Source organism: Cokeromyces recurvatus (assembly GCF_025118155.1).
Source record: "Cokeromyces recurvatus strain NRRL 2243 chromosome Unknown BX663scaffold_8, whole genome shotgun sequence".
Lineage (NCBI taxonomy): Eukaryota > Fungi > Mucoromycota > Mucoromycetes > Mucorales > Mucoraceae > Cokeromyces > Cokeromyces recurvatus.
This window is the reverse complement of record NW_026251394.1, coordinates 902067-910000: the sequence shown is the minus strand read 5'-3', so window position 1 is coordinate 910000 and position 7934 is coordinate 902067. Positions and strand designations below refer to the sequence as shown.

Genomic DNA, 7934 nt, shown 5'->3' with positions numbered 1-7934 from the left:
AATCCTAATTTGTTACTGGTTGCACTTTAAATTTTCTTTTATATTATTATGACTGTGACGTAGAATTTCTACTTTTTCTCTGTCAATTATCCACCTATTTTTTTTTTTTTTTTTCCTCTCTTTCTTCATTATAAATATATAAAATCATGTCTGCTGTAAAGTACCTTGAACATTTAAATAAAATGAAAGAAATAATATTAGCTCTTTTGATTCATGTTTAGAATAGTTATTAATTCTTGTTCTTTCTTTTTTCTTCTTCTTCTAGTTTATTCCCGTTAATCCTAAGCCTTTTCTTAGCGATCTTACCGGTAAACCAGTTTCTGTTAAATTGAAGTGGGGTGGTGAATATCGAGGATATTTAGTTTCAGTTGATAACTATATGAATCTTCAAGTAAGTTATTATGTTAATAATAATAAGAAAAAAAAAGTATAAAAATAGACGCGCTGTAACTAATGTATAATTGCTAGTTGGCAAATACAGAAGAATTTCAAAATGGTGTTTCTGTTGGTACACTTGGAGAAGTGTTGATTAGGTATAGATAGATAGATAGATAGATTTAAGGATTACAGTACATGATATTAACACACATGAATTAGATGTAATAATGTTCTTTATATTCGTGGAGCTGAAGAAGAAGATGTTAAAATGGAAGATTAAATCCCCCCCATTCATTCAAAGAAATGGACAAGTTATATATTTAAATAATAATAAAAGCAGTTTGTATATGGAATGTTGTTATTTTATAACCTCTCCCTTCCCCTCCCCTTTATATAAATATAGATAGATAGATATATGCATATATTGATTATTATTATCATTATTTGTTTAAAGTTGCAGCACGTTTATTATGTCGGGATGAATGATCATTATTATGTAATAAATGAACAGAATGAGAAGGTGGCTGCTGCTGCTGCTGCTGCTGCTGCTGTAATGGTGGTGGTGTGGCAAATATCTTTGTAGTAGATGAAAAGGGAATAATTGAATCCTTGAACCAAGAAGATAGAAATGATAATTTAATACGTAAAGAAACTGGTAAAAGACGAAAAGACATCATTGTTGCTGTTGATGTTGCTGTTGCCGTTGCCGTTGACGCTGTTGTCGTATGATTATTTTTTAAGGGCCAAGATTTAATCTCATTCAGTTGATGTTGTACACCAACAACAACTTGACTTTCTAGCATGACTTCATAAAGGACAAGTCGCCAGGAGCCACCTGTCTTGAACCAATCATAAAGATCAATCATTTTTTCTGCTTTTTCTTTCATTTCTTTCAAGTCTTGCCTTGGAATGGATTGAAGGATATTATAGGCAAGATGAATTGTATCCATAGGCCCTGTTTCCAGTAAGATCTGCTGCTGATGCTGCTGCTTCCTTTTTAAACCTATTTGGTCTTTCACTTGGTTTGCTAACGTGATATAATGATGATTCAGTTTAACGTTTATGACCAATGAATGACTAGGTTTATTCAGAATTTCAAATCCATTGAATTCAGGTGATGTTAACTGAAGGTGTCTCCTTTTGATCTCTTGGTCAAGTATCTGGATGAGTTCCTCTACTATTGTATTCCATTCGTGTTGTAGATGACTGTCTTCTATTAAGATGCGATTAAAGATAGAGATATGAGGCCTTGTGTTATGAGCTTGATTGGGTCCAAATTGATGTAATATTGTATCTTGATATCGTTGAAGTGATGTATGAATACCTGTGCCTGGATTTGGTTCTAAATAGAATACAAACGATCTACGATTTTCACGTAGTAATCGAGTCACCACTTTTGGTGAAGAAGAAGAATTCATTTTAAAGGCCTCTAATTTAAATTCAGTGAAATCTGGCATATTATTATGTAATTCAGTTTTAGTTGCTGATAGTCTGCTTCGAATAGAAGAAGAAGTTTGAGTATTATCCATGATAAATGCAGACAGAAGAGAAAGAAGGCATGTAATTAATTGAAAAAAAAAGGAAAAAAAAATTATATAAAAATTAATAATACTAATATTTAGTGCAACAGTAAAAAAAAAAAAAAAAAAAAAAAAAAATACATATTTTATTCGTCTTTTTTATTAGTCAAATTCGTAGTAGAGTTTACGGTTGTATCAGATGTTATTTTATCATTATCTACAATCGTATTATTATTATCAGTGACAGGGGTAGTAGCAGTAGTTGAGTTTTTCGCAATATAAGTTTTAACTAATTTCTTTATAGAATCAAGTTGTACACAAACAAAATGTTGAACACAATAAAGTTGAGCATTTAATAAAGCACGACATTGTTGAAAACGAGCATCCACTATATCTTTGTTACTCATATAAAGTTTAGGGAAGATGAAGAGTGAAATAAGAAAAGTCAAAAGGATGACGCGACTTGAAATATAAGCTGATATTTTCCAAATGATAAAAAATAGACCTAACCACTAATACTCAATATTAGTTAAATAATAATAATAAAGAAGCTATTCACTCATTTTACCTTGATACTCTTCTTTTTATCTTCAATTAAAATAATACGAGCTATCCATCTTATTATTATCTCTGCTATATCCACTAAAACTGAACTATAATAAGCTGCACTATCTTTACTTAATAAAGCTGAAGAATGATTCAACAAATGACTATTATAATTCTATAGTAAGTCTTTCTGTTTTATCTTATACTTATATAACTTACTTGTAAGGATGATGTGCTGTAGGATGATCTGAAATAACCTTTTGGGAAAACTGAATCATCGTGACATACACTAAATTGATACTTGTAGCAAGCATTAAAATGCCACAAATAATCTGCAAGAGAGAACAATGCTGTGTGACGATAAAGAAGCCTATAAGGGTAACAAATAATGTACCAGACCGAAGAGGATTCTCCCATTTATAAACACGACTTAATTCATGTACAATACGTCTTGCTGTTTCACATTGAGCTTTGTATAAAAAAAAATAATAATAAATGAATAAACACTTTTAAGCTACCTAATTCTTTCTTAAGTTACCAAACGTACAAGTAGTTAAATTTATATCATCTTGTTTTGTCGTAGTGGACATCATTGTATATAATTCAAAGAAATAAAAAGAAAAAGAAAAAGAAAAAAAAAAAAAAGAGGAAGAAAAAAGAAACGTAAATAGAAAAAAAAAAAGGTAGTTATTAGGATTAAAAACCGGATAAAACTTTGTTTTTTTTTCATGCAGGAAATATCGACATTTTAAGCTAGTATTTTATAAATCATAAACCGGAATAATACAAACACTATGTTCGGTTCGAAGAATTTATAAATAATAATTTCCTTATTCTGTCATGTAGACAAAGTCTGTCTGTCTGTCTATAGATACTTTTCAAGATATTTCGTTTGATGTAGAGAAAAGCTTTACTGAATTCCAGGTTAGCTTATATACAATAAGACTCCTTGATCTCTAATAGGTTACTTTTAGCTTAAATTAACAGCTTATTTGAGATTAATAGTGTATAACAATTACTCATCTATTCTTGTCATAAATGGATTATTTATTCGTTATTATTTGTCATGTATAATAGGCCCCCTTTTTTTCCCTTACCATCGATATACTTATTAAAGAACAAAGATAGTACGTATAAATGGGTATGATTTCGAATAAATTCAGAATATTTAAAGGCTTTGTGATTAACTGCTTTTGATCGTAACACTAACCTACTCCTCTTTTTAGATATAAAAGGCATTTCATTGTTATTATTATTGATGTCTTTATTAAACAAATAATATTTTTTTTTTTTTTTTTTTTTTTTTTTTTTTTTTTTTTTTTTTTAGCTCCAGCTTTTTCTTTTTTGCACAACCACAACCACTGCTGCTGTTCTCTCTAATATAACTGGCAATTCACATGTGATAATTAAATACATTTTTTTTTTCCTTAGTAATTATCATTGTTATTATTTTTCATTAAATTTCCTTTTTTTTGTTTTTTTTTTCTTTCTTTCTTTCTTATATACCATACATATACAATAATAATGACAATTCCCAACTTTTTTAATAAAAAGAAACAACAACGACACTCATTTATAGATGATGAGTTGCACGCCTTTGACTTGACTTGGCGAAATTATATTCCTTCTATTCCACAATGTTGTTGCTTTTTTAAAAATAGAGGTGGCGGCATTCAACTTGATGATGAAGATGATAATCTATTTATTGAATCTATTTATTATAATGATAGAGATATGAACTCTTTTACAAGAGAAGTTGGACAAAAGAAAAAGAAAAAATCAAGAAAGAGGAGGCATGATGATAATACTCTTTTTAACTATCAACAACAAGAAGAAGAATTATATGATGCTGAGTTTATTGGAGATGAACAAATTGCTAGTTTAATCACATATAATAAGACTCAGGTACTAAGAATTATTTATTTATTTATTTATTTTTTTTAATGTTTTCTCTTATAAGAACATGGATCCTTATGGTGAAGAATTGTATAATAGTATTGACAATAGAGAAGATCCTATTATTATACAAGAAATACTTCCAAGACAAGGAGGGGAATTTTACGCTGCTAGAACAATACCAACAACAATAGAACAAATGATACCAGAACAAACGATATCAAAACCTTTAGTAGTACCAGCGCAAGTATTCTTAAATGATCGAATAGACGAATTGACTAAAAAAATAACTTGTATTAAAAACACAATGATTCAAATTCATCCAGAAGCAGTAGCAGTAGAGGAGGATGCAAGTGCTTTAGATTGTCAAGAAAGGTATTTTCGCATTATTTGATTTTGGACCATCTGCATTATATAACTCATATAAATATATATACTTATATCGTTATTAGTCATCCTCACGCAGTCGTAATGTCTGATATTGATTCAGTTACATCTGAGGCATTAGATCTCTATGAAACTACCGCTCATCCATCTTCTTCTAGTATTCAAAGATATTCATTGGATAAACTTCATATTCCCTCCTTAGTGAATCATACCCCTTTTGTATCTGAACAGCATCCTTTTAGCTATTTTACGGATGATTCTCTCACTTTACCACCACCTGACTCTATTGTAAATAATAATGAAGCTCTAAGTGTTCAAAATGTCTTTCATGTGGGTAAAAAATGGCTTGGTTTTTAAATTATATAAATACATGCTATAATTACCTTTTTTTTTTTGCTTTGCTTTGCTTATATAATATAAATATATTTTTAATGTAAATTAGTCATATTATAAAAAATATAAATGTATTTATTTTTATTTATTACACAACATTGAAGGAAAAAAAAAAAAAAAAAAAGATCATCAAAATAAAGCAACGCTTCATGATATGTATTTCATGAAATAAACAAAAAAAAAAAATGAATGAATACTTTATATAAACGACCTTTCTTTTTCTATTCTTTTCTTTTCTTTTTCTTTTCTTTTTTATCCTTCTTGTCCAAAATCTTGAGTAAAACTAACATGTTGCTTTATGTCAGTTTCATTTACTGTAGGCCGAGAATTCTTTGCAGCTTTTAAAAATTCTTGTATTGTTAACTCTGGTTCTAATAATTGATCTCCTTCAATATCCATCCAATTCATTACTTGAGCATCAGGATCACCTGGTGAACAAGGCGTAAAATAGGACTGTATTGGTGTTATTGTTCTTGGTTGAGTACGTGAAGGTGCAGTTACAAGCTTAAAATGAGTAGCGTTTTGAACTTTACGAATAGGTTGCATTAATGCATCTCTTACTAAAACAGCAATATCAGATCCAGAATACCCATTTGTCATCTCTGCGAGTCGTTTATAATCTTGCTGTGTTAAGGTACAAGGTGTATTTCCAACATTTAAAGAAAATAAATTAGCGCGTGCATTAAGATCAGGTAAAGGGATATAAATACGCCGTTCAAATCTATATACATATACATATATAATTAACCAACAATATATACATAAATACATATATATTCATTGTCATATGATAAAACCTTCTTCTAATCGCAGAATCAAGTTGCCAAGGTATATTTGTGGCCCCTAGTACAAGTACACCATCCATATCATTCCCTACACCATTCATTTGAACTAAAAATTCTGTTTTGATACGACGAGAAGCCTCAGAATCTCCATCACCTCTTGAACCACAAAGAGAATCTACTTCATCAATAAAGACAATAGAAGGTTTATTCTCTCTTGCCATTTGAAATAGTTCCTTAACGAGTCTCTCACTCTCGCCCAACCATTTAGAGACTAGATCAGAAGAAGAGATGGAAAAGAAAGTAGCATTGGATTCTGTAGCTACCGCCTTGGCTAAATAAGATTTACCTGTGCCTGGAGGACCATACAATAAGATGCCTCGCCATGGTTTACGTTGACCTGTAAAGAGATGTGGGAACTTGATAGGTAAAATAACTGCCTCTTTTAATGCCTCCTTTGCACCTTCCAATCCAGCAACATCATTCCAACTCACATTTGGTTTTTCTGTTAAAATAGCTCCTATTAAACCAGCACGTAATTTTTTCATATCTGTATCATTTTCATCATCAGCATCAGCATCATCATCAGCTGTTCCCATTCTATATCGTACATAAAGAATAACAATAAATATATGTATAATTTTTTTTAGACACACACACACATATATATATTTATACAATATAATCATTTTACTTACGCTTTTTTCGTTGTTTTATTTTTGGTTGGACTACTACTATTTTTAAGGCTTTCCTTCTCATGCTGAACATTTAAAAATGTTTTTAGAGTCTCTGCTCTATCCAAATACTCTATTAGCTTTTCACGAATTCGTTCTTTTAATCTATCATTCTTTTCATCTATCACCCAAAAAAAAAAAAGATAATGAGTTGATGATGAAGTGCATTTCGACCAAAAAAAAAAAAAAAAAAAAAAAAAAAAGAAAAAGAAGAGTTTTCTTTTTTACATCGAATAGCCGTCATAAAATATTCTAGACAGTTTTGATATAAATTGTATGCATCTTTATAATTTTCATTACGATCCTCTTCAGTAGCCTTTTTTGCAATGTCAATAGCTCTCTTAATAACAATTGTGTGAGTTTTTTTTTTTTTTTTCTTTTTTTTTTTTGTAAATTTATAATTACTTTTATTAGTTTACCGTAAGAAAGTCTGTATTAGACATTACAATTCAAGATTAGTATTGTTTTAATAAAAAGAAAAAATGGGAGCAAAATTAAAATCAAAAGATAAAATCAAAAGATAAAATTAAAAGATAAAATAGAATAAAATAAAATAAAAAAACATGCTGATAGTAAATTTTACTTTATGTGTAAGCATCTATGTAAATAATAGCAAAAAAATAAAAAAAAAGAGTAACAAAAGGAATAGACACAGTTTATACAAGAAAAAAAAAATGCTGTTGTATGTTTCATTATAATTATAGCATGCATTGCTTATGAATAGCTGTTTTACCTTCATAAATAATTTCAATCACCGAAAATGAGGTACAAAAGTATGAGGGGAAAGACAAAAAAAAATCAAGTCAAGCTAGACTATTACTATCTCCTCTTTATTAAACGGAATTATCTTTTGATAAAACAGTTGTAAATTCACTTTTAGATTAGTGAATATAATCTACTTTTTCATCATGTACATTAGACAAGTGACAGCAAACAGGCTATGTAATCCATCGCAATCAGCTTATTATACCTTGAATAAATAGATTCATAACGCGTAAGGGTTGAGAGGAGGGTTTTTTTTCTTTCTTTTTATTTTAAATAACTAAAAAACAAACTAATTATTTTATTTTATTCTTTCAGGATATAAGTTAGTTTGAACAAGGTTAAAAAGAAATGTAATTAAATATTAAGAATCATTCTAATATAAAATAAAGACAAAGTTATCTTTGAATTGTTTGGAAAGTAATTTAGAAAGCTTAATATTATATATAAACTATTATTATTTTTATTGTAATTAAAAGACGCGTAAAAAAAAGAGATATTTATTTATTGTATTTTATTTTTATTTTTATTTCATA

The 7934-nt window shown here is 28.9% G+C and overlaps 5 protein-coding genes across 5 annotated transcripts; 2 read left to right on the top strand and 3 right to left on the bottom strand.

Moving 5' to 3' along the window:
• The first annotated feature begins 97 nt into the window (after window positions 1-97).
• On the top strand, window positions 98-792 carry BX663DRAFT_505167 (small nuclear ribonucleoprotein F). The gene is made up of 4 exons (XM_051527024.1): window positions 98-155; window positions 266-391; window positions 469-533; window positions 598-792. Exons 1-4 carry the CDS (start codon window positions 147-149, stop codon window positions 656-658), a joined length of 261 nt encoding a protein of 86 aa, XP_051384466.1. The 5' UTR covers window positions 98-146; the 3' UTR covers window positions 659-792.
• Window positions 793-818: 26 nt separating this feature from the next.
• Window positions 819-2018, bottom strand: BX663DRAFT_542124 (uncharacterized protein; the record flags this gene model as incomplete). The annotated part of the gene is made up of 1 exon (XM_051530804.1): window positions 819-2018. The coding sequence occupies exon 1, from the start codon at window positions 1905-1907 to the stop codon at window positions 819-821; it is 1089 nt and encodes a 362-aa protein (XP_051384465.1). The 5' UTR covers window positions 1908-2018.
• Window positions 2010-3085, bottom strand: BX663DRAFT_505163 (Reticulon-domain-containing protein). Its single transcript, XM_051527023.1, has 4 exons — window positions 2992-3085; window positions 2664-2913; window positions 2467-2608; window positions 2010-2410 (listed from the first exon to the last, which is right to left on the bottom strand). The coding sequence occupies exons 1-4, from the start codon at window positions 3035-3037 to the stop codon at window positions 2045-2047; spliced, it is 804 nt and encodes a 267-aa protein (XP_051384464.1). The 5' UTR covers window positions 3038-3085; the 3' UTR covers window positions 2010-2044.
• Window positions 3086-3894: 809 nt separating this feature from the next.
• Window positions 3895-5101, top strand: BX663DRAFT_505161 (uncharacterized protein). Its single transcript, XM_051527022.1, has 3 exons — window positions 3895-4349; window positions 4405-4715; window positions 4793-5101. The coding sequence occupies exons 1-3, from the start codon at window positions 3969-3971 to the stop codon at window positions 5082-5084; spliced, it is 984 nt and encodes a 327-aa protein (XP_051384463.1). The 5' UTR covers window positions 3895-3968; the 3' UTR covers window positions 5085-5101.
• A 185-nt stretch (window positions 5102-5286) lies between these two features.
• BX663DRAFT_505160 (skd1 protein) lies at window positions 5287-7194 on the bottom strand. Its single transcript, XM_051527021.1, has 5 exons — window positions 7042-7194; window positions 6865-6976; window positions 6601-6757; window positions 5918-6502; window positions 5287-5841 (listed from the first exon to the last, which is right to left on the bottom strand). Exons 2-5 carry the CDS (start codon window positions 6878-6880, stop codon window positions 5373-5375), a joined length of 1227 nt encoding a protein of 408 aa, XP_051384462.1. The 5' UTR covers window positions 6881-6976; window positions 7042-7194; the 3' UTR covers window positions 5287-5372.
• Between the last annotated feature and the right edge of the window lie 740 nt (window positions 7195-7934).

Excerpts from the sequence above, each read along its gene's own strand:
- BX663DRAFT_505167 (XM_051527024.1), top strand. Across the intron at positions 392-468 it reads ATAACTATATGAATCTTCAA|TTGGCAAATACAGAAGAATT; the intron begins GTAAGTTATTAT and ends TATAATTGCTAG. Across the intron at positions 534-597 it reads CTTGGAGAAGTGTTGATTAG|ATGTAATAATGTTCTTTATA; the intron begins GTATAGATAGAT and ends CACATGAATTAG.
- BX663DRAFT_505163 (XM_051527023.1), bottom strand. The coding sequence starts at position 3,037 with ATGATGTCCACTACGACAAAACAAGATGATATAAATTTAACTACTT. Across the intron at positions 2,609-2,663 it reads ACAGCACATCATCCTTACAA|TCATTTGTTGAATCATTCTT; the intron begins GTAAGTTATATA and ends GAATTATAATAG. Across the intron at positions 2,411-2,466 it reads ATAAAAAGAAGAGTATCAAG|TGGTTAGGTCTATTTTTTAT; the intron begins GTAAAATGAGTG and ends ATTGAGTATTAG.
- BX663DRAFT_505161 (XM_051527022.1), top strand. The coding sequence starts at position 3,969 with ATGACAATTCCCAACTTTTTTAATAAAAAGAAACAACAACGACACTCA. Across the intron at positions 4,350-4,404 it reads TCACATATAATAAGACTCAG|AACATGGATCCTTATGGTGA; the intron begins GTACTAAGAATT and ends TTCTCTTATAAG. Across the intron at positions 4,716-4,792 it reads GCTTTAGATTGTCAAGAAAG|TCATCCTCACGCAGTCGTAA; the intron begins GTATTTTCGCAT and ends TATCGTTATTAG.
- BX663DRAFT_505160 (XM_051527021.1), bottom strand. Across the intron at positions 6,503-6,600 it reads AATAAAACAACGAAAAAAGC|AATGGGAACAGCTGATGATG; the intron begins GTAAGTAAAATG and ends TGTACGATATAG. Across the intron at positions 5,842-5,917 it reads GATTCTGCGATTAGAAGAAG|ATTTGAACGGCGTATTTATA; the intron begins GTTTTATCATAT and ends ATATGTATATAG.